A 26,026-nucleotide genomic window follows, 5' to 3' on the forward strand; every position below is an offset into this window, starting at 1 on the left:
GTATTCTTGAAAGCAAACGAAAACATCACCTACACATCCGACACGATAATGAGTTTTAATGAGGTAAACCTAAAGCTATCAGGCATGCGTTAACACTTTTTTCGCTTGTGGTCGTGTAGCAAGTGTTTACTTTCCTGTTGGCGCAGCTACTATACATCATGTAGACCAGGGGTCTGCGACCTTAAATGAAGTGCCCTGTTTTCATTAATTAATCCCAAAATATTTAGCTTGTTGCTTGTTTGCGTGTTCTTTTTTAATATTTCCTTTCACGTTGTTATAATGATCATTAGAGTCAAGGCAATAACAGAGTTTAGTTTTAATTAATGTAGAATGCAGGATGTAATTTACACACAAATGTGAGGGACCAATGTTGGCACTGGTGCCTAAGGTCGCCTACCCCTGATGTAGACAACGTCAATATGATTGGTTGGGGTTAGCACGCGATAGACGGACGGTCCCATCCAATCACTTGCCAAGTATGCTTAAAAAAAGGGAAGGCGTGATTGGGCAACAGAGATCTGATATGGAAGTACGTTGTGAAACAAATGTGAAGCAAGCCTCTTCCATCTGGCAGAGTGAGGTTAGGGGTTATAGAGCGTCGCCCCCTTTTAGACGACGCCAGGCCCAGGAAATAGTTTCCAATGCATTTTTCCCATAGACATCTCAAAACTTATTTATTTAAAGACCTTATAAGCATCGTACGAAGCCAACTCTTGTCGTGACAAATCATGACAACAAACACAATATTTTGGACCAAACAAATAATTTCAAAAAAAGGAAAAAAAAGTGTTGTAACCTGCCGCTTTCTTCTTCTTTCTAATTATTTGTTCAGCCCGAAATCTTTTGTTCGTTGTCATGATTTGTCACGACAAGAGTTGGCTTTGTCCGCGGCGTAAACGTCTTTAAATAAATACTATCTTAAAAGTCTATGAGGAAAATGAACGGGGATTTATTTTCCGGGTCTCTTGAGGGGGCGGGACTGTGACTCTCTATAGGCTTAGAGAGCCTATAGAGAGTCAATAAATTGGGGGGAAAAGTGTCATAGACATCCTGACAGGGATATATAAACATGCACACACGCACGCACGCACGCACGCACATACATACATGCATGCATACGGACACGCATACAGCTGGACAGATGACGAGATAAGCACGATAAGTCAGAGCGTCTGAAAAAAGAATCACTCACAGCTCCTGAATTATGAAGTATTCTTTACGCGTCTCGAACGTATCGATGAGCTGGAGGATATTTGGATGGTTCACCCTGAAAACACGCACAGGCGCACACACACACACACCACACACACACACACACACACACACACACACACACACACAGTCTGCAATGAATTGTTTTGGGTTGGTCTGGATAACATGCTGTAGGCTGTCAGATGAAAATCACCGACTGATTTAAACTTAAGTACGTAATATACTATACTAGGAGTAAAAGGACACAGGAAAATACATGTTTACATTTAAATCTCCTACCGTTGCTGTTGCGTAGAAACCATGCATGTCCCCTTTTAATAATTATAACAATTTAAAAAAGCGTTCAGATCTGCTATTTTCACTGCTTTTGTGCAACGGGAAAAGCAAAAAGGTACAATGAAGATTGGATGTTTCTGCCCAACAGCAACGCTACGCATGACTGTTTGCGTACATTTTCAGGATCATGATCTCGTTCTTGGCAGCCTTTCTGACTTTTCTGCCGTCTTTCTTCAGGAATTTCTTACAGACAAACACCTTGTCTGTCCGTCTGTCCTTGGCCAGGCACAGCTCGCAGAACTCCTTCCTATAGACAAATCAATAGACACCATGGTACACAATTAAGCAGATAAGAAGAATACATGAATATTATACATGGAGAAGTAGACAAGCACAATACGACCCACTCAAATATCCAGTATTTACACAGTAATATTCAAATTAGTGAATCATGGGGCACTAGGGGGCCCCTTGAGGAAATGCAGCGAAATTACTTTTAATTGGATTGGGGTTGTTTGGACCCAGAACAGCACAGAACAATGTCCCCCCGTGGAAGAAGAAAGCAATAAGATATTTACAGTAAATAACAATAACAATCAGATATGCGTGTCAGTCAGTGGGGGGTCTTCTTGCTTTCTGCCGCTTCAGTGGGCTCAAACTACAGCAGCACCGGGCAATAAAAAGGCAATAAGATCTACATCAGGGGTCTTCAACAGGGGGCCCTGGACCGGGAGCCCTAGGGGGTCCTCAGAGTTACTACAGGGGGCCGCCTAATCTTTGTGTAATATGTTTCTTTTCTTTTTCTTTTTTTTTTACGACTTTTACGACCTAGAAACCTTATTCTGAGGGAATAAGCAGGCCAGATCTACAAGTTAACAACTAGGGATGTTTCGATATTATCGGTCTCCCGAAGATTATCGGCAGATAACATAAAAATGTAATAACGGGAATTATCGGTATCGGTTTTTATGCATGCTTTATGCATAAACCGACTAAACAGAAATCTACAGCAGAAGAATCAACTTGTTTGTTTTACTGTCTGTTGCGCATCTGTGAGGTCTGAACTAGATATTATTTTGATATTATAGCCATTTTATTTTATTAGATTGTGTGATATAGTTTACTTTTGGTGAACATCCCTTGTAGATCAGCTATTTTCAGAGTATGTACCTGTATGGTGTACACAATTTCATACAATAGTGAGTGGGGGTCCCTACTTGTAGAATTGGCAATAGATAAGGCAGTTAGCGCCGGCATATGTTCCTTTTCTTCACCAAGCAAAAAATGTCACTGTAGGTTGAAGTGTGGAGAGAGTTTAGGAGCAGGCTTATGCGCTGTCTTTGATACTCATACCGATTTTGATCATCAGTCGCTCTCGCTAAAGATGGCATAGGATCAGATTGCTGTAATTGGTGTGCGTTTGTGTGTTCTGAGATTTGTATCTCACATCGTGTTCGACTGTGTTTAGACCCATAACAAGGTGCGTGTGTGTGTGTGTGTGTGTGGAGGATATAATGACTAATAAGGTGGACTGGTGGAGGCATGCATACTTTTGCATGCATGACAAAAGCTAATGTTTTGTGTGTTGCATTTGTTCAGTTCGGTTGGTTGCTGGGTTCTGGATAATGGCTCGCTGAGTACGATGGCTGATATCTGGGTTGTGACTGCACATGGCACATATGTGAGGCGTGCAGGTTCTACTTGGAGTCTTTTGCGGGTTTCTTTTATTTATGGCGGAATTTTCTAAATCATTTTACTTGGGATCACATCCAGGGTTTCTTGGGGGCGTTGCTTGGCATGCAATTGTCCTCCAGTGCCACTGCGTGACGTGCCCACAACAAGTATCTCTCTTAGGAGAGTTCAGGTAGTTCGTTAATCTTAGTTAGTTTAGGGTGCGGAGACTCCAGTAATTTTTGTCCACGTTGTCATAGTCGGTATAGGTTTTGTATAATTTACCGTTGATTTTCTTCTAGATTGCTATTGCATTTTATGGCTAACACTGTGGAAGATTTCCTCCAGTCTCCCTCAGAAGAGAATCATGAAGGCTAATACTGTACATGTTAAAGCGGTGTGCTACTGATGGACGCATGGGGGTTGGGGGAGGTAAGATTGGTGTACTGTAAGTACATATCTGGCTTCTTTATTAACATTCAAACAGCATATATAATTGCTGCTTTTGAAATTAGAACATGAAAAGGAGTTGTAAATAATTAAATACAACAAGGAACAACACAAAATTGGCTCCATCTGGAACTGGCATTGATGTCTGCGTCCTCTTTTAAGTTAGTTAACCACTGGTACACATTTTGATGTTGCAAGTAATTTGCGGTTGTTGCTCAAGATGAAGAACGGAAAAGATGAAAAGTGTTGTTTGAGTGAGTGGCTGTTTCAAGAACCTCAACTGATGAGGACAAAACTTTAGACAAATATCCCTTCGGGGACAATAAAGATTATTATTATAATACTTAGCGTTGACTTTGACATTACAGGAAAAGCACAAGAAGTTTACTCGACTCTCTTGGAAGACTGTGAAGAGATAGTAAAACGATATGCACAGATTGGAAGCAATCTGAATGAGTTCCTGCAACATATTGCCAATGGTTTCAGGGGGATTTGATCGCACATTTTAATCACTGGTGCTCTTCATTATGTGGTTTGCGTTTGATTGCACTGGAAGACTTGCACTTGGAACAGTTTAAAACCAGCCTCTCTGCCTCTGGGGGGGGGGGGGGGGGGGGGGTAGATACATGAATGGTGTGACTGCTCAGTGCTCAACTATAAATATACTGTAGGTGCTTATGGGCTTTCAGTTTTCATCATTGAATGAGAGACGGAGAATGATGCTTTAACCCATTTTGACCTGAGATCAGATTCTAAAAATGTCTTCTACATCCTGACAGTTTTCAGAAAAAGCTATGAGCTTGTAGATCTGCTATTTTTCAATAGCTAAAGCATATAACATAATGCTACCAAAAGGGTTTCCCGCCCAAAATGGGTTTTAAGTAGCATGTGACATGTCAAACTAGGGGTTATTCTGAATTTACCATGATCCAAAATGTATATAATAATCACATTTTAATATGTTATTTGGATGACCCTAAGGATCATAACAAACCTTGAACAATTGCTATTGCAATTTATTTTGGGTCACGCCCCTTTTTAGATTGACTTAGATTGACTGGCCTATAGTGTGTAGAGAAGGGAGAACTACCGTGGCCCAGATCTTGGCCCTAAGGAGAATCATTGAGGAGGTTAAAAGGAACAACCTGATTGCCGTGTTGTGTTTTATCGACTTCAAAAAAGCATTTGACTCGATACACAGAGGAACGATGATGAAGATCCTTAAGGCCTACGGTGTCCCTACCAACTTACTCCGGTCAATAGAAACCATGTACGAAGGAACAAGGGCCAAGGTGTTGACTCCAGATGGCAACAGTGAGGAGTTTAACATCGTGGCTGGGGTACTGCAAGGGGACACCCTAGCCCCCTTCCTCTTCGTCATAGTCCTGGACTACGCGTTAAGGAAGGCCATCAATGGACGAGAGCAAGACCTTGGCCTCACCATAACACCAAGGAGGTCGAGACGACACCCAACAGTAGTCCTGACAGACTTGGACTACGCGGACGACATCAGCCTGCTCTCTGACCATGTGGAACAAGCGCAGGAGCTCCTGACCAGAGTGGAATCAGAATGTGCCAAGGTTGGCCTCCGGCTGAATGCCAAGAAAACTCAAGTTATCACCTATAACATCCCATCAGATCATCCACCTCTAACAACAACAGAAGGCACTGCTTTGAAGGAAGTCAATGACTTCAAGTACCTGGGCTCATGGGTCAACTCAACCGAACAAGACCTGAAAGTGAGGAAGGCACTTGCATGGAGGGCCCTAAACGGCATGGCCAGTGTATGGAACTCCAACCTCCCCTGTCAAACCAAACTCAGCTTCTTCTACGCAACGGTAGAGTCTGTTCTCCTATACGGCAGTGAATGCTGGACTTTGAAGCCAACCCTGCAGAAGTCTCTCGATGGGTGCTACACCAGAATGTTGCGTGCAGTACTCAACATCAACAAGAGCACACATGTTACCAACACAAATCTGTATGATGTAATGCCAAGGGTGAGCCAGAAAATAGCAGCCAGGAGAATGAGACTAGCAGGACACTGCCAAAGACACCAAGAGCTGCCAGCCAGTAAACTAGTGCTGTGGGATCCAACACACGGGCACCGGTCACGAGGACGTCCCACGCTAACATACGTGGATGTACTCAAGAACGACGCAGGAGCGCAAAGTACCAACGAACTGGCCAGATGTATGGAGAACCGGGATGACTGGAAACGACGATGGAGGGCTCGTCTGAGGACGACCTAGAGTGTCGCCCCCTTTCATGACGACGCCAAGCCCAGGAAATAATTCCCAATGCATTTTTCCCATAGACATTTCAAAAAGTATTTATTTAAAGACCTTATAAGCGTCGTACAATGCCAACTCGAGTTGTGACAAATCATGACAACAAACACAACATTTTGGACCAAACAAATTATTACAAAGAATAAAAACAACAAAAGAAGTGTTGTAACCTTCCGTTTTTTCTTCTTTCTAATTCTTTGTTTGGCCCAAAACATTGTGTTTATTGGCATGATGTGTCACAACTCGAGTTGGCTTTGTCCGCATGAGGAAAATGGACGGGGAATTATTTTCCGGGTCTCTCGAGGGGGCGGGACTGAGACGCTCTATACTCTCCTCCACTCGGTTAATTGGATTTGATATAAATACAGAGCAGAGATCTTTAGCACCAGATATGAAGCCAGTGTGTGTGTGTGTGTGTTCCTGCAAGTGCGCGTGCGTGCGTGCGTGCGTGCGTGCGTGCGTGCATGCGGAACATAATGAAGTAGGCTACTCAGAATAAAAGAGCACGACTAGAATTCAGTTGGAGAAGCTGCAGCGAGATTTCCACAGCTCTTAAAATATTTCCTATACTCAGGGCAAAAGACAAAATATTTTAAACAGAATAAATTACACCATTCAAAGACTATGATTCATGTATTTTAATGATTAAAAAAAAGATATACAGTCAATTGCTTGGTTAAAAATGGATCAAATAAAATAGCCCATCTAGTGGGTCCGGGGGCTGGATAGCAGCCTCATTCTATTATCTCCTCTTTCTTCATTCGGTCAAAGTGTGGCAAACGCATCAAAATGACACATTAAATGAAAATGATCCAATTCAACTACACTTTAAATGACTGATGAGGGAAAGAGTGCAAGAGCAGTAAATCACTTGGCAAGTACAGAAGTGATTTCATAAAAAGCCTAGGAGAAGAGAGGTTAAATTTAATAACGGAAACACAAGGACAGGAGCCCTGATTGGCCGACGGTGTACTCACGCCCGGAGGACCTGTCCAATCTCATACTTGTCGGTGATATCGGATATGCTGTTGTACGACCGCCCATCTCGCAGGGCAAGGCACCCAAATGGCATGGCGGCATCCACCTATAGGGGGAGACAGAGACACAGTATCAGGCACGTGCACACCTACAGTATACATCACAGGAAGCTTGCCTTGAGCCCTTGCTCGGGTCTGTAAAAAAAAGTGCCCTCTCCAGACCATGAATACAGCATTTACTATGGTGAAAGAAATGCAAATGCCCTCCCCCCTTTTCCATGCCATACCCGAAGGCAGCATTCAGGAGTATTGCCTTTTTCCAAACTCGAGCTCCTGAACTTTGAGCGTTGAAAGAATTTGTCCTCGCGTGTAGAAATCCATGTCGTACAACGCATCTCCAGTAGCTAAAGAGTGTGGGGTTGCGCCCCAAAAATAGGTGATCTACAAGATCTATTCTCAACATGAGCTGCGGTAAAGCAAAGCAGTGGTAAAGTCCATGCCCACCGCTCTTTTTTCTCCCAGATTTTGGGTTTCGAACCCACCGTGGTGCATCCGGCTTTGTCAGGCGTCTACACAAACACAATTGGCTGTGTTCAGGGGAGGGAAGTCAGGCGGAGAGGAGGGTCATTGCACGTAATCCTACAGGCTGAGGTGGCACCTGACACCGGGGAGTGTTGGGCAGGAGGGAGTATAGGTCAAAGGCCTCACGTCCTCCCGATGGGGGCTCCTCACAGCAGTGACAACACAGAAAGAAATGTGTGTGGTGAGAGGAATACATTGGGGAGAAAAAGGGGGGTGAAAATAATTGGCTACTCTAAAAAAACAGTTGAAGTCGTTGAAGTTTTCAGAAATTTAAAAAGACAACATTTAAAAGGCCAGAATGAAAGTGGTTAATTTATACTCAACAGCATAATGGTGGAAAGTGTCACACTAATGCATATAAACTAGAGTAGACTTAATGATGGAACTAGTGATGCATTGAAAAGCAGGCTCCCACGAGCACAATTAGCCGTGTGTGTAAATTGTGTGATCCGTCCGTGGGTTGTGTATACACTGTGTTGTAATGTTTTAGGGGCCCCTCCTATGTCCAGCTTTGACTGTTGCGTAAACACAAACATTGTGTAAACAGAATCATTGAAGACGAAGGTAAGGATGCAAATTGTGATTGGCCGGATGAGATGATGTATGATGATAGACGCCTTAACAGACGATGTCACACTGATAAGCAACAGCATGCGCGCGGCCGCACACATACCAGCAGCACAAGGACCCTACCTCTCATAAGATGCAATGAAAAAGTTCTAAGTCTAACACACTGCACTTACATGTAAACAAATGCACCATCAAACTTTCAGATGCCGTTTTTCTCACAGTGTGGAGAAAGAATGATTAGGATTTTTATTGTGATCTCTCGCCCTTGAAATATATAATCCTTTGTTTCTGTTGTGTTTGAACAATGTCTCCCCCAGGGAACCACACTGTTACAGAGACAGCCTCATGTCTTCTCCAGAGAACCACACTGTTACAGAGACAGCCACATGTCTTCTCCAGAGAACCACACTGTTACAGAGACAGCCACATGTCTCCTCCAGAGAACCACACTGTTACAGAGACAGCCTCATGTCTCCTCTAGGGAACCACACTGTTACAGAGACAGCCTCATGTCTCCTCTAGGGAACCACACTGTTACAGAGACAGCCTCATGTCTCCTCCAGAGAACCACACTGTTACAGAGACAGCCACATGTCTCCTCCAGAGAACCACACTGTTACAGAGACAGCCACATGTCTCCTCCAGAGAACCACACTGTTACAGAGACAGCCTCATGTCTCCTCTAGGGAACCACACTGTTACAGAGACAGCCTCATGTCTCCTCTAGGGAACCACACTGTTACAGAGACAGCCTCATGTCTCCTCCAGAGAACCACACTGTTACAGAGACAGCCACATGTCTCCTCCAGAGAACCACACTGTTACAGAGACAGCCTCATGTCTCCTCCAGAGAACCACACTGTTACAGAGACAGCCTCATGTCTCCTCTAGGGAACCACACTGTTACAGAGACAGCCTCATTTCTCCTCCAGAGAACCACACTGTTACAGAGACAGCCTCATGTCTCCTCCATGCAGGGAACCACACTGTTACAGAGACAGCCTCATGTCTCCTCCAGAGAACCACACTGTTACAGAGACAGCCTCATGTCTCCTCCAGAGAACCACACTGTTACAGAGACAGCCACATGTCTCCTCTAGGGAACCACACTGTTACAGAGACAGCCTCATGTCTCCTCCATGCAGGGAACCACACTGTTACAGAGACAGCCTCATGTCTCCTCCAGAGAACCACACTGTTACAGAGACAGCCTCATGTCTCCTCTAGGGAACCACACTGTTACAGAGACAGCCTCATGTCTCCTCCAGAGAACCACACTGTTACAGAGACAGCCTCATGTCTCCTCCAGAGAACCACACTGTTACAGAGACAGCCTCATGTCTCCTCCAGAGAACCACACTGTTACAGAGACAGCCTCATGTCTCCTCCAGAGAACCACACTGTTACAGAGACAGCCACATGTCTCCTCTAGGGAACCACACTGTTACAGAGACAGCCACATGTCTCCTCTAGGGAACCACACTGTTACAGAGACAGCCTCATGTCTCCTCCAGAGAACCACACTGTTACAGAGACAGCCTCATGTCTCCTCCAGAGAACCACACTGTTACAGAGACAGCCTCATGTCTCCTCCAGAGAACCACACTGTTACAGAGACAGCCTCATGTCTCCTCCAGAGAACCACACTGTTACAGAGACAGCCACATGTCTCCTCTAGGGAACCACACTGTTACAGAGACAGCCACATGTCTCCTCTAGGGAACCACACTGTTACAGAGACAGCCACATGTCTCCTCTAGGGAACCACACTGTTACAGAGACAGCCTCATGTCTCCTCCAGAGAACCACACTGTTACAGAGACAGCCTCATGTCTCCTCCAGAGAACCACACTGTTACAGAGACAGCCTCATGTCTCCTCCAGAGAACCACACTGTTACAGAGACAGCCTCATGTCTCCTCCAGAGAACCACACTGTTACAGAGACAGCCTCATGTCTCCTCCAGAGAACCACACTGTTACAGAGACAGCCTCATGTCTCCTCCAGAGAACCACACTGTTACAGAGACAGCCTCATGTCTCCTCCAGAGAACCACACTGTTACAGAGACAGCCTCATGTCTCCTCCAGAGAACCACACTGTTACAGAGACAGCCTCATGTCTCCTCCAGAGAACCACACTGTTACAGAGACAGCCTCATGTCTCCTCCAGAGAACCACACTGTTACAGAGACAGCCACATGTCTCCTCTAGGGAACCACACTGTTACAGAGACAGCCACATGTCTCCTCTAGGGAACCACACTGTTACAGAGACAGCCACATGTCTCCTCTAGGGAACCACACTGTTACAGAGACAGCCTCATGTCTCCTCCAGAGAACCACACTGTTACAGAGACAGCCTCATGTCTCCTCCAGAGAACCACACTGTTACAGAGACAGCCTCATGTCTCCTCCAGAGAACCACACTGTTACAGAGACAGCCTCATGTCTCCTCCAGAGAACCACACTGTTACAGAGACAGCCTCATGTCTCCTCCAGAGAACCACACTGTTACAGAGACAGCCTCATGTCTCCTCTAGGGAACCACACTGTTACAGAGACAGCCACATGTCTCCTCCAGGGAACCACACTGTTACAGAGACAGCCACATGTCTCCTCTAGGGAACCACACTGTTACAGAGACAGCCTCATGTCTCCTCTAGGGAACCACACTGTTACAGAGACAGCCTCATGTCTCCTCTAGGGAACCACACTGTTACAGAGACAGCCTCATGTCTCCTCTAGGGAACCACACTGTTACAGAGACAGCCACATGTCTCCTCCAGGGAACCACACTGTTACAGAGACAGCCTCATGTTTCCTCCAAAACAGAGTTGCCTGCCGCTTCTTTTCACCTGACTTATTAACCTGGAGGACCTAACAGCATGTGGAGGAACGTACTATCCTACACCCTCCACATTCTGCCCTCCAGCAGAATGTAGTCAGGGACGGATTAACCCCCAAGAGGGTCCCTTTTTCAAATTTCTTCGTGTTTTTATCATGTTTTTGACCTAAATTTAACTAAATCAATGGCCAACTAGAAAAAGTGCCCTTCTGGGCACAGGTCTCCACCAGGATAGGAATGTAGGACATTGCAGCTTGCCTTCATCTGGTGGTTGGATAAAAGGGCAACAAAAGTAAATAAAAACACTTTTCGGCCAGTTATAGCGCCACCTTGAGGCTGAGTTGAAATTGTTCATGTGGCATTTCGTCCTCGGCCTAGTGGGAATGTGGGTGCACAATTTCACGGAAATCACGCGATGTGTTCATGATTTGCAGCATTTTGTTTGAAACTGAGCACTCCTGTGAACTTTGGAAGCCAATCTTAACCAATCAGGATGGAGTCTGAGAAATCTGAAAGACCGGTTTCGTTGAATGGCTCTAGAGAGACTGTGTACCAATTTGCGTGATGTTTGGACAAAATCTGTAGGTGTACTGTGCAAAAACTTGTTTTGAACAAAGCGGCCTCCTGGTGGCGCTATAACAGGCCGTTCTGGAAAGTTTGGGGCAGAGGTTCATCGTTGGCATCCAGGGAGTGTGTGTGCAAAATTTGGCATCGACCGGGTTAACGGTGGCCGAGATTAGCTGCTCACGGACGGACGGACACACACACACGGACGGACGGACGGACACACGGACGGACGGAGTGCAAAACATACTCTCCCCCCATGCCTTCGGCCTGGTGGAGACAATGAAGGGCCCCAGGAGCCCTTTTTAGGGTGTCAAACCTAGTACCAATTTTCCGGCCCCAGGCCCAATGGCTAATTTGTCCCTGGGGATAGTAAGTTATTCCACATGCTGTTACGTCCTCCAGGTTAATAAGTCAGGCGAAAACAAAAGAAGCGGCAGGCAACTGTGTGTGTGTTTCGGAGGAGACATGTGGCTGTCTAGGGTGACATGTCATCGTTCCGACCTCCCGTTAGTCCGACCGATAACTAACAATATGTCAAACCCTAACCCTAACCTCAGTCTTAACCGGCCACATAGGTTGGACTAACCCCCCCCCCCCCCCCCCCCCGGTTAGTCGGTTAAGAATGTTGTGATTATCAGCTATGAACTGCCACAGACACACGCAGGCTATACAGTCCACTCGCTGCCAGGAGGAGTCAATGACTCATAGCATTCACACCATGAGTCTCCTCTTCAGGGTGACAGACACCCTGGTCTCCAGCCAGCCTTGTCAGAATACTAAGCCACCATATAAGCTCCTCTCTGCTCCTGTTCCAAGTCGGTGAGTCAGCGAGGTCTGTCTGTCCATCGTCTTTATTTAAAAAAGGTCCCTGTGTCCACAAAAAGCTCTCTGAACTCTTGACACTTATTACTAGATCTTGATAACGGCGCGCATTAACCATATGACATCATATTATTTTTAACAAGCCAGACTTCTGCACACCTACAAAGACGACCAAGGGCCAATCAACACAGACAAAATCTCGTCGGGTCAAACTCGAGATGTTTTTTACCCCACACATGGTACCAACATCAATACAGCACAGAATTGTGGGCTTATTTCAACGACAACAAAATATTCTAGGTTTTGGGTCTGAGAGGCTAAGTGTCATCAAATGGTGGTCCGTGGCTCAAATGCAGAATAAATAATATGACCTTGATGCTCTATGCCATTAATTTTCAACGACCCCATTTCACAGATTAACAACATACCACCATTGGACGCGGGGGTTCATTTGGTTAAACCAAGTTATGCAAAACCTCCAAAAGTAGCTTAAAAAAAGAGACCAGTCTTCTGCCCACACTGTTCTGATTAGTAATTCAGGCACAGTGTTGTTCTTTCATTTAGTTTGTCACATTTTCATCACCTGGAATGTTTTAGTGTTAGTCTAGTTTTAGTCGACTAAATCTACGGTTGATTTAATTGACTAAAATGAATGTGGCGGCCCTTGATTCTGTCATAATGGCTGATTTTACACTTGCTGAAACAAGCTCACAACACGTCGCAAGCTTGTAGATCGGCTATTTTCACTATGCAACCAAGTCTTAGATGACTTATACTGGATCTCTTGTCCACTAGTCCCCGTCAACATTTTAGTCTAACGTTTTTGTTTGCTGACGAAATTGTCGATATATTTAGTCTTAGTCATCACAGCTTAGTTTTCATTTAGTTTCCATTTAGTTTTCGCCAGTGAAAAACGGTAGTCGACGAACATTTTTTGTCAAAGTATTAATCGCCGAATTCAACACTGTTCAGGAATCAATACAGCATCTCAAAAACAGCTCCTTAGGGGCAGGCTTCCTCGACCGCCCTCTTTCATCACTGCTATGTTCCGTTGAGGACCCATTTCCTAAGACACTTCTGCCATCATTTCCCCGGGGTGTCACTCTTCAACTGGATAGCGCACTTCAATTACCAGCTCCGACTGGATAACCAATTAAGACCTGAGGTTGCGTCTGTGTCAACTTATAGCTTTTAGTAGATGATAGATGGAGCCCGCACACCATTATAGGTACAAAATACTTTCTTTATTGACATTTCTGACAACGTTTTGATCTATGTGATCTTCAACCGGGTCCTTCCATCATCTACTTAAGTCTCTTTAGCCCAGCACCGAGCCTGTCGATGTGCGCATTCTTGGTCCGCTCTACCTTATAGCTTTTAACCATTTCAACCATTATTTTAAACTTTAGCTGTTGAAAAATAGCAGATCTACAAGCTCGTAGATCTGCTATTTTTTTTAATCATGAAAACGTGTGCAAATCTTTGAATGATATATTCTGAGTTTGAACTCATATCTTTGCTTCTGGGGGGCCCTGGAACAACGTATCTTCAGAAGGGTGTCGGCGGCCAAATACATACAAATTTTGGGGGTCCTTGACATGAAAAAGTTTGAGCACCACTGATAAAGAAACATAATCATCATGATTTAGAAGACATTTATAGAATCTGTTCTCAGGTCTTAATGGGTTAATTCACCTCCATGGCTCCTTTTAGACACATAAATACTTCCTTCCGGAGATCATTCTGCCCTACATCCAGTGGTGGAGATCAGATTAAAAAAAAGAAATCTACATCCTGACAGTTTTCTGAAAAAGCCATGTTTCTATCTCAGTCGTTCTTCGATTTTTCAAAAATAGCAGACCTACAAGCTCGTAGCGCGCCACTCGGTGGCGCGCTATGAGCTTGTAGATCTGCTATTTTTCAATAGCTAAAGCATAACATAATGCTAACACCAAAAGGGGTTCCCGCCCAAAATGGGATAATATAGAAATATTCTGTTACAAGTTACATGTCCGGAATTCAAAATATACTTATGAACAATTTCAAGTTTTCAAATATACTATAAAAATACTCTTTTGAAGATGGAACATCTACAAGCTCATAATGCGTGGCGATGCGACACATTGTGTGAGCTTGCAGATTGGCTGTTTTCAAAAGTCTGAAATGTGTGTGTGTGTGTGTGTGTGACTGTGTGTGTGTGTGTGTGTGTGTGTGTGTGCGTGTGTGTGTGTGTGTGTGTGGTTGTGCGCGTGCCTGCATGAGTGTGTGCGTGTGTGAGCATACAGTATATTTGCATACTTGTGACTCGTGTGTGTGGATAGGTGCAAGTTTATTATGTGTGCACGTATGCCAGTGTGTGTGTGTATGTGTGTCTGTGCTGTTTAGATGACAGAACCAGCGATGGTTGTGGTCTGTGTTGGAGTCAGGCTTGAACTGTGTAATCCTCAATGCAGTCTCTAATCTCTAATCTGTCCACCTAATCCAGAGGGCTGTGATTCATTCTGTGTACATGTGGGTTCTCGCACGCACGCACGCGTATGTGTGTACGTGTGCGTATATTCGCATATTTGTGTTTGTGCTGTGTGTGCATAATGCAAGCTTAAGTGTGTGCTGTGCATGTATGCGCACATGTGTGTATGTGTGTGTGTTTGTGTGTGTGTGTGTGTGTGTGTGTGTGTGTGAGGCGGTGGCCTTCTAAGAGAGAGGAGAATTTAGTGTTGCAAGTAAAAGTCCTAGATTTCCAGAGGGTTATGTAACATAAGCACATCATCATCTCATAAGCAGGTCAGCGTATAGTGGAGGTTGTGGTAGGACTGTCACTAACAGGCTCCTTCTCCTCCTGCAGCCAGGAGCATGACGTTTCTGGTAAATTGGGTATATGTTTTGGGTTCAATAGGGCAGTGGTGTTAAAAAAAAAAGCTACTCAGTACATTTACTCAAGTACTGTACTCTTACAGTACACTTTCGAGGATTTTTTTTTTTTACTTTACTTTACTGGAGTACCGGTATTTACAAATGTCAATACTTTTACTACTCCACTACAGTATGTCTCAGAGGCAAATATAGTTTTTTATATATTTCACTCCTCACTCCTTAGAGGCTCAATCTTGTCACTCGTTAATTCCCATGATGCAATACATATAGCAGGAATTTGGCAGAAGAAAGAAAGGGAACCAGATGCCAGGAGGCAACTGCTTTCACAAACTATTCACAAAAGAGAATTTAGATGTTTCCCCAAACTAGTAAAAATAGCAGATGTACAAGGCAAGCTCACAACGCATTGCTTTGTGCCGCATTGTTCGAGCTTGTATGCTAACAACATTTTTTATCTATATATGGAAATTATTGGTTTTGTTTTGATATTATTTAGGAAATACTTGTTTTAATTGATGAAAGGTTGTACTAGTTATACTATGTTTCTATACTACATTTCTAGTTTACTTGCAATATTCCAGCCTTGTGTAACGAGAGATGTGCTATGTGCACGGTGCGCGACTGGACATGACCCACTACACTTTCTTCTCACCAACCACGCTATTTGATGTGATTGCATTCACACCTCTCTCTCCCCCCCCTCCATGACCATGATGAAACGGAGAGCAAAATACTGCATGTCTTATCATAGCTCTGAAAAAATACGACCGTCATGTTTCATCATGTTTCATCGCAATGAACACGTCGTAGGGGATGTCACAATAGGCGAGGAAATGCATGATTCTCACATCCATGCGGCGTGAGCTGGTGTAGCTGTCAGACTAACTTTACGCACAAGAATATAGTTATGCATGCAGTATGCACACGCCACGCATGATCCACAGTTTCTCTGTCGGTCCGCAATTAACCTATTATTCAAGCTTCGCCCTCCGCACCAATACAATTCATCTGGTGGCCACCGTGGACTAGCTGTATAGGCTTATTTAAAAAAGATTTATTTATATTGGATTGCTCGCTGGTGACGTGGTGCAGTTGATGAAACAATGATAGGTCAAATGATATGCGCTAATGAGCGGTGACATCATCGTTTCTCAAAAGCTCCGTTTCACATGACTACACAGATCCACTGATCCGGATATTTTGGAAAATCTTCACTTATTTATTCGTTTCCAAAAACCTCCGTTTGAGTGGCCAAATACACAGTTTGTGTGTGGCTGAAAGGCCCAAACGCACAAAAGAATGTGCGCTTGAAAAAAGATCCATATAGGTGTAGCCCAGGCCTAAAGATTCCAGATCAGAAGATCATAGAAGAAAATATTCTGTGGGTCTTGAAAGATTAATAAGAAGAATGCTCAAAAAACCCTGGCAGTGGTTGCCGACTGTTGTAGAGTAGCCTCGGTACCCAGGCTTTTATTTTCGTTTGCATTCTTCCCAAAAAGAAAAGTCTGGGGAAAACCATTGGAAAACTTTGCATAAAAGCCCAAATTTGGTGACGTCAGTGTTCTCCGCTGTTTTCTACCGGGGCGTGGAGGGGAGGAGGGATGCAGGTGAAAGATAGTAATCAACAAAAAATAATGCCACATGATGCCTGTGTGTCTCCTATCCTGTGTGCATCACTGCATCCAGATCACACCGTGCTGGAAAACGCACAGTAGTAGAGACACCAGATGGCCACTTCTAGCCCCCATACTGGAAAAGAAAAACAGGGCTGTATGGTGACCTCGGGGCGTGATGGCCAGCACCTGTGTTCAGAGTCATTTCAGAAGAAATAACACAGGGATGGCAAAAAAAGTTATCATTTACCAATCTACAAGCTCACAACTAGGGTTGTCACAATTATCGCATAATCGTCTATCACAATTATTTGAGGAAATGGCAATTTTTTGGGGTATACTATTGGTCCAACAACGACAACCTACCTCAAACCCTAACCTAACCATAAACTCAAGCACGGAGCAGCACATGTTCGCCAAACTTAACGCATGTTCGCCAACCTTAATCCGGTAGCCATCTTAATCTGATCGTTTTCCGCATGTCAGTCCTATGTTATGTCGAATAAGCGTGCACACCCCTTTTTTGTGATAATCGTCATAATCGTTTGGATTTTTTACAAATAAACAGAAAGAACAAACACAAGCAACAACAACAACATTATACGTATGCATGGGCATTATGTATGAACACAAAAACATAATATAAAACAAGGATAGACAAGATAAACAAATAAAAATACAAATAAATCAAATTAAGTTTAAATTAGTTTACACGACCAAACACGGAGCATCATCAACCGTATCATATTATGTAAACTAAGACAGAATAATCAAAAGGGCATTGCCTGACCACGGATCACATCAAGGACCTGCAACATGACTGAGGAACACGTTCCACTTCGAATCATATTTATCTAACTGATTATTCATCTTAAAACTAAAGATAACTTCTCCAAAGCAGCCACAATACCAAGCTGAGTGAACCATAAATGTGCTGGAGGCAAATCCTACTTCCATTCCTTAACAATGATTTTCTTGCCCACCATTAATGCTGTATGAATCCAGTCAGCTAGAGGTGCGGGGAGGTGTTTTAATGGCGATGGATCACCCAGAATAAAGAGAGCAGGTGTATAAGGAATATCCTGGTTTGTGATTTGCATTATATTCTCATGAATAGCACACCATAGCGTCTGTACCCTAGGGCACTCCCACAATACATGAATAAGTGTACCAGGGTCCTCACCACACCTCCAGTACACCTTGAACAATCTTGTCGGAGTCGAGTAGACTCTATTCATTATTTTAAATTGAACTAATCTGGTTCTAAGTTGACGGGACATCTTTGAGTTACGTAGAATCATCTTCCATTCACTGTCAGTAAAGGATTGATTTAAATCAACCTCCCAAATCCTCTTTACGCTTGAGGGCTGACCTTGGTGTGCTATCATAATTGAATAATATGTTGATGCCTCATGTCCAGTTCCAAATATAGCTAACACCGTTTAAAAAAAATATAGGCTTTTCTAAACCAAGCCCTGTTGTTATACTCTACAGTTTAACCAAGTGATTCTCAGCCATTTTAATTTCAAGGTCCCCCAAATTAAATTGTTATAAATTAGCCTAGGCCATTTCATTATGATTTTCATCTCTGGACTGTCTGGGACCCCAATCTGTTAATTTAACTCGGAGTGTAGGCTAGTAAGGCTAAGGCTACAAATGGTATAGGACTATAAATGCTCACATCATATAGACTACAATACATGCATACATTATTAGGCTACCGGCTTGTATTAATCATAATGCCTGTCACTTCTCAGCCAGGGGTAACCTTTTTTTTAAACATCTGTCAATCAGTATGTCAATGCATTGTTTTGTTGACTCATTTAGGCCTGTTGTTTATCTACACACCATTTTGTCAACATTTATTCCTCTACCTGTGTTCACATAGCTAATACTGGGATATGCTTTTTTCTTTTTTTATGTAACTGCCCTTATAGCCTACAGTTTATTGCGAATGCAATGAGCACTAACTATGAGACCCTGCAGATCATGTCCTGTGTGTGTGTCTGTGTCTGTCTGTCTGTCCCGCTGTGACACCACCCGCCCGCCACCAGAGGGCGCAGCTGTAGCACACACACACACACACACACACACACACACACACACACACACACACACACACACACACACACACACACACACACACACACACACACAACCACACACACACACACACACACACACACACACACACACACACACAGTAGAAAACTTAAAAACAATTACTAACTAAAAAGAAAAAAAAGTACGTAATTTATTCTAATTGTTGTTATTGCAATTTACGAGCTGCGCTCGCTTCCCGCGTTTGCGCGTCTTACTTGTTAAAAGTAATGCAACTGTTACTTATTCTATAGGTTTGATAAAGCCATAACATGACATGAGCATAATGTACAAAGTGCGCTCAACATTGCCAAGGACACTTCGACATGTGGACAGGAGGAGCTGGGATTCGAACCGCTGACCCACGGATCATTGGACGACCTGCTCTACCTCCTAGCCACAGCCCTACCGTTGATGGTAGCTTCCCACCAGAGGCACACATGTTTGTGAATAACTTGCCACCTCTCATCTCTGCAATTTATAGAAGCAGATTTTGGATGCTCAAATCAAAACACATCATATCATACTAGACAACCTGCCACTCGCGTTCTCATTCTGAGAAATGTCTCCAAAAACTCACTGCTTACAAACAACAGTTGTTTGTCTATGAATAGCCTACAGCATGGTCATTGTTCAGGTATGGAATTTTGCCAATTGCAAATTGCAGTTTGGGTTTGAAAAACACATCATTGTGATCTTTTATCCATCTGATTTCTTGGCACGGCAGGTGTGTTGTTCCGAGTTACGAGCAAATCACTTGCTGAATCGTTTCGCTGACTATATAAACAAACGGGTTTGCCAGAAATACCAGCTGGCTGCATTGCAAAACACCTGGCTTGAATTGTTGAACAAGGAACTTTTGTTTATTTCTTTAGTTTTCAAAATAATGTGTATATAGTCTAGTCCAGCAACTGTTGATGCAGAAAACAAAAGTCAACCACAGCTTGGCAGTGTGGGCCTTTGGGGGGAGGGGGGGGGGGGTCATCAAAGTGGTCATTGGCAGTAGACCTGAGAACTGATTCTACAAAATGTCTTCTATGGTCACATTCATACCAGAGAGCTTTGCTGCGATTAAAACGAATCCTGCTGCGCATTGTCAGAAAGTGCGCTTCGTTTGGCAGGTGTGAAGGCTCATTCGAATCCTAATGCGCAGCAAATAACCTCATTTTACTCCGCCCAAAAACGTGGGTTTCGCTTCGCTTCGAATCGCACTTGACTACGATTCGGTGCAGGTGTGAATGCAATCCGCAGTAAATAAAGGAAATGAAGCAAACATAATGTGACAGGTGAGGAGCTGAACACAGTTGGAGACGGAGAAGGCATATTTTACGCAGCGCAAAGATGTCCCGTTACTGTGGATAGACGTGGTCGAATAAGGAGACTGAAGCCCTGATCGAAATGAGGACGTGTACATTAATCAATTGCTTAAGAAAACACATAAAACACTGCAGTGTATTATAGCCTACATAATATTCTGTCTGTCTGTCTGTCTGTGCGTGCCGTAAACATGGAGTGCTGTCACTGTGTGGGACTGGGGAGTTATATCAGTGCGCTCATGCAGCGCTGTGCTGCATGCCCAAAAGAACAGTGTGTGGCGGCTGCGTGCGTAGAGAGAGAGAGAGAGGGGGGGGGGGTCCCAGACGGCACGACACATGCACGTTATGAGTGTAATTTTATCACCATAGATTTCACTGTGTAGGCTATAGTTTATGAATGGAACACATTGATAAAGGTCCCCCCTGCTGCGTTTCCAATTGCTGCGAATGACAGTGTGAAGGCAAACCGCAGCCAATTAAATATGCAAGAATCCCAATTTCCCCGCCCATACGGATCTGAGTCTACCGAATTACCGTATTAGGTGAGAATCTGACCTAAATCATGACAGTTTCAAGAAAAACCTATGTTTATATATCAGTGGTTCTCAAAGTATTTCATGTCAAGGACCCCCAGAATGATATGTAGCCTATTTGGCCGCGGACCCACATCTGAAAATATGCTGTTACAGGGACCCCCACCCAGAAGCAAAGATTTGAGTTAAAAAACATTCTCTCTGAAAGAACATATATTCAAAGATTTGCGCCACATTTTCAAGATATATATATTTTTTGAAGATTTGGCCGTGGTCCAGCGGTCCAGGCACCTACGGCACCTAGTCCTAGGCACTTCAGTGGCCTGGCAGTGCATTGGTCCGAGTCCCATTCCCGACGATCTTTGCTGCATGTCTCTCCCCGTCTCTCTCCCACTGTTTCCTGTCTATCTACATCATATCTGACTCCTACGTTAGTTCCAGAGGACAACCTCCGAAATCTCGCCTCTCCCAACAACCACTCAGGGGCGATCCCCTGAGTGGTCGTTGGGCGCGGCGAGATTTCAGAGGTCTATGAGTGTGGATTTAGAACGATCTGTCAATCACCATGCACCCATGCATGATTGACTGGCTGTGGTAGGTCAGGGAAACTTTGATTACAGTGGCCGAAAGGGCAGCATCCTTCCTCAAAAGTTAATATTCCACTGCTGGTGGCAACAACAACCACCACAACAGTGCATTCCAGAATACTAGATTGTGTAAGCACTTCATTCCAGATGCTCAACTTTCATCTAGACAGGTCCTACCATTAACAAGCGGTGCTGTTTTGCTCTAGTATCTAGTAGGCTATATATTTTTGTGACATGACAGATCTAGTTTGACAGCACTCTGCAGAGAGCAACAAACAGAGGCGCGCTTGCATGCTTGTTGCCTGTACCGCACCTTTAGCTCTTCAGTGTCCTCACAAAACGCAGTCAAACTAGAGACTTAGGCCTGTCACAATTATTACATTAAGATTAATAGTGTAATCACAATTATTTGAGATAATCGTCATAATTCCTCAATTTTTTATAGTATAAGATCAATATTTCTTTGTATTTTTCAGTAATAACTGAAAAATACAAAGAATCTGCCCTGTGCAGTTTTTAAATTCATATATTCCAATGTCCCGTGCCAAAAAACACAAATTGTTAATCGCAATTATTAGTTAATCGTCAACGTAAATGTGTAACTGTGACAGCCCTAGTAGTTGAAAAAATGTTTAATCTTCTCACTCGTCTATTACTTTCTCTAATAACAACCTAAAACATGAACCTTGGTTGGGGGGAAAAACGTTTTCCTTCAAGTGTCCTCTGTAGAGGACAGATAGTGGTCTGCAGTGTTGATTTTATCGACTAAAACTATGCCCTAGGGTAGGTACATTTTTCGTCAGTGCCGGTCCGCGGGACATGAGTCACTGGTACACGAGAGGGGAATTCCAAGTTTTCCCGTCGTATAAAAATCCATTTGAAAACACGACTGAGAAAAGAGAGAGGACAAACACCAGACATGATGGCCGGTGCCGGGTTGTGCGTAGAGCGCGACGCTCAATCACCCATTGGAATGCAAACGCTTGCCTTTCAGGCTGACGACATCAAATGGCGGTGAAAAGTTGTTTTATTTTATTTATCCGCTCGGTCGTGTCTCCCTTCTGTGGACAAAAACCGACACCGGCACTGTTTCACTTCCTTAATTATGTCTGCAAATGATTTAGTATTATTTGTGGTGGTGCTTTGCACGGGCAGACGACAGACACGGTACACAGGTCCATGCTGTGTTGTGCGTCTCCTCGCGATGACGCAATCCAAAACATTTGCGCACGTGATATTTTAGATGAAAGAAAACTTTATTTTGACTTTGCGTGACCAGGTGGTCTCACCAAAGAGAATTTTAGTGATCAAAGACCTTTTTGGTCTGACTCGGTCGGATTCTGACTTTTTCTTTTTTATCAAATGCCAATAAAATCATCTGGGTCGCGCATATTTAATAGTCGGTCGGCAACCGGAAACCAAAGTATTATTTTGTTAGGCCTAAGCCTAATCCTTTTTTAAATCATACTATCATTGTTGATAATGATATAACGCCATTTAGGTCAATTATATAACAATAATAGGCCTATAGCAGCGGGTAGCCTATTTAAGGGCCAGTCAAGACCTAATGTTCCGTGAGAACGTTAGGTTTTGGTACGATGACGTGGGCCCCTGCCCTAGGGGATACGGAGAGAACATGCAAACTCCACACAGAAAGGCCCTTTCGCCAACCCCACCTAAGGAATGGCTCCTGCTTTTTTCAAGGCATCTGAGAGTCAAGACATCACAGTTCTAGGCCTACATCCTTGAGACTCACAGTGGGGAGAGTTCTATTTATTGCTTGCTTGTGAGCGTGTGTGTCACTCCGAGTTTGTTTGTTCACAGGATCTGAGTGTACTGTCTGTTACTGTAAATCACAAAAACAGCAACAACAAAAAAAAGAATAGAGCCGAATATATTTTCACTAACCTCAAGAAGGAATTGTCAGATTTCAGATAAAGATTTTTCTCAGATTAATTTACTGCTATTGTACGTAGATTTCCCAATGTGTAAAGATAGCTTGTTATCAATAAGACAGCAGTGAAGATTAGACAATTCCTCAACATATTGTGAGCTTGTAGATCGGCTATTTTCAAAAGATTGTAATACATTCAAAAACCTGAAATGGGACATTCTGCATAATGATAATCATCATAATGATAATCTGAGAATCTACTTTGCTACTTTAAGTACATTTTGATAGCAATACCTTTGTACTTTTAGTCAAGTACTTTTTGAACTATGGACTTTTACTTGTAACAGATCAGTATTTCTATATTACACTACAGTACTTTTTACCTCACTGCACGAAACAGGCGGCCGCGCACACCCTGCATTCATCAGCGTGCGACCAGTGTGCAGGTGTTTGAACGTAACCTCGGGAAGCTCTACAGAGTGACTCCCTCTCCATAGTGCAGAATAATCTTCATTGGACATTAGTGGTGCAGAATAATCTTCATTGGACATTAGTGGTGCAGAATAATCAACGTATATGAGAATAAATCACACTTATATGCGTCTGTCATGTCGTTATCTCATCAACTGCCAGAGTTAAAACATCGTCTAATGCTGCCCTTGCCAGCGATTTAGAGCCTAACCTTTCAAGAGGCACAGAATATTTCGCTAGAGAACAATGTACCCATCGAGTGTCGCAAAATGTGTGAATTCCGTTTGTGTCCGAGCATAGGCATGGTAACGCCCCGCCTGCCTGTGATTGGCCTACCGACACTGCCCGTCTTGACTGTCCTCCGAGCTCCGTCCGAGGTGGATATGCTGGATGCCTGGAATCCTGGATAGTCTGATGCCAGGTTACTCCGTGGTGGGAAATAATAGTATGGTATGATACAAGAGAACGCTTATTTTTGTAGAAGAGGCAAACTAATATTGTTTATGTAATTTGCTTTGAAGGAATAATTGATTGAACATGCACGCCATAATATGATTTGGGTGTGTTACTGTGTTCTAAAATAAAGTGTTTGTGTTGAAACATTATTGTACTATAAAAAGGTATATTTTCCTTTCATCTTTATCCTTTTTAGTGTAATAGTATTAGTTTACTATAATTAGATTAATACACGATAATAATCAACACTAACACTTTATTTACCCAAATCAAATCATAGTACAACATACGTACGGTAATCAAAGCAAACGGCATAAACAATAAGTTTGCCTCTTCTACAAAAATAAAACGTACAAGTTAGTTACAAGGCTACATTCTGTCGCGCGTGCCAAGCTGTCATTCTCTTGTTGTATTATTTATTTCTCAATCTCACGGAGTAACCTCGCGTCTCGGAGGACAGTCAAGACGGGCAGTGTCAGTAGACCAATCACAGGCAGGCGGGGCGTTACCATGCCTATGCTCAGACACAAACGGAATTCACGCTCGCAAAATACGGAGGAGTCTCTCTGCTTCCACTGAGAAAGAAAAGCATGCAAGTACATCTTGAAACCAATACTTTTGTACATTCACTCAAGTAAAATTTGACCACCAGACTTACTTGTAACAGAGTATTTCTACATTGCTGTATTGATACTTTTACTTATGTACAGTAACACACGTGAATACCTTTTCCACCACTGCTAATAGGCGTCAGCTGAGCATGTTTGCCTCAGTAGAAGTGGTTATACTGTAGAGGCTGTGGCTGACTGCTGCTGCATGGCTACTTCTGATTATGTGAGCATGACATGACGGCCTTCACATGTGAGATTTAATGTGAACACTACATACTCACGCACCTGGTGAATAATGCGTATACAGTCATAACCATGTACGTCGCACGCACACTTGTGGATCTGCTATTTCTGGGTCATCATAAGTAAGTATGAATTAAACTGATAAGAACAGCTACTATACCGTTTGTTGATTTTAGCCAAAAGGCAGAGAAGTGAATCAGACACACACACACACACACACACACACACACACACACACACACACACACACACACACACACACACACACATTTAGATGAATGCAGGCCTATTGTAGGACAGAGGGGAACACATGTCAGGTTACTGTATGTCATGAGAGCTATACTTGTACGACAGGAAACTAAACGCTGTGTATCTATCTGTCTCCCATTAGTGCCTGACATACAGTATACAGTACAGTATACAGTACAGTACTGACATACAGTATACAGTACAGTATACAGTACAGTACTGACATACAGTATACAGTACAGTATACAGTACAGTACTGACATACAGTATACAGTACAGTACTACTAAAATGCATCATTTATACTCTGTCATATATGGCAGTGTCACATCAGTGTTTCTCAAATGGCACCATTTGATCTTACACTTCTCTAAGCTAAATGTTATATTCAGGTAAATGGGGTAAGTGGATTCGGTGCTAGAACTTACTTATAGCATATTATTCATGAACATTACAACCAAATGCAACGTAAATACACCGGAAGCAAAAGATGATAAATTGAATTTGCAGTCCCCACACAAAACTTAAAAACATAACAGACAGGCAGTGAAGCACACTACCGGTACATTACGAGACGAAGCATACAAACATACATACAGTGTACAAGAAACAAAGTATAAGGTAAAAGGTGCAAAAGGTCCAAATCAGGCTGTATAGTAGCTTATCAAAAAGTATTCAAATGTTTTACTATCAATACTGCAATGTAGAGAAATACTCTACTAGAGTAAAAGTCTGGAATTCTAAGTTTAACGTGTTGATATCAAACAATGTATTGGTATAAACAATGGATTGCATTCAATCGCATTGTGAGCTTGTAGATCA

At 43.3% G+C, this 26,026-nt stretch overlaps 1 protein-coding gene across 1 annotated transcript in view; it reads right to left on the bottom strand.

The window, feature by feature from the left end:
- camkvl (CaM kinase-like vesicle-associated, like) overlaps nucleotides 1-26,026 on the bottom strand; it is a 94,410-nt gene that overhangs the window by 19,121 nt on the left and 49,263 nt on the right. The window contains exons 3-5 of the mRNA XM_083768552.1: nucleotides 6,875-6,981; nucleotides 1,664-1,795; nucleotides 1,193-1,267 (exon numbers count right to left, since the gene is read on the bottom strand). Coding sequence (XP_083624678.1) covers nucleotides 1,193-1,267; nucleotides 1,664-1,795; nucleotides 6,875-6,969 — 302 coding nt within the window. The 5' untranslated portion in view covers nucleotides 6,970-6,981. The remainder of the gene's footprint in view (nucleotides 1-1,192; nucleotides 1,268-1,663; nucleotides 1,796-6,874; nucleotides 6,982-26,026) is intronic.

Source organism: Protomyctophum parallelum (assembly GCF_964188405.1).
Source record: "Protomyctophum parallelum genome assembly, chromosome: 7".
Lineage (NCBI taxonomy): Eukaryota > Metazoa > Chordata > Actinopteri > Myctophiformes > Myctophidae > Protomyctophum > Protomyctophum parallelum.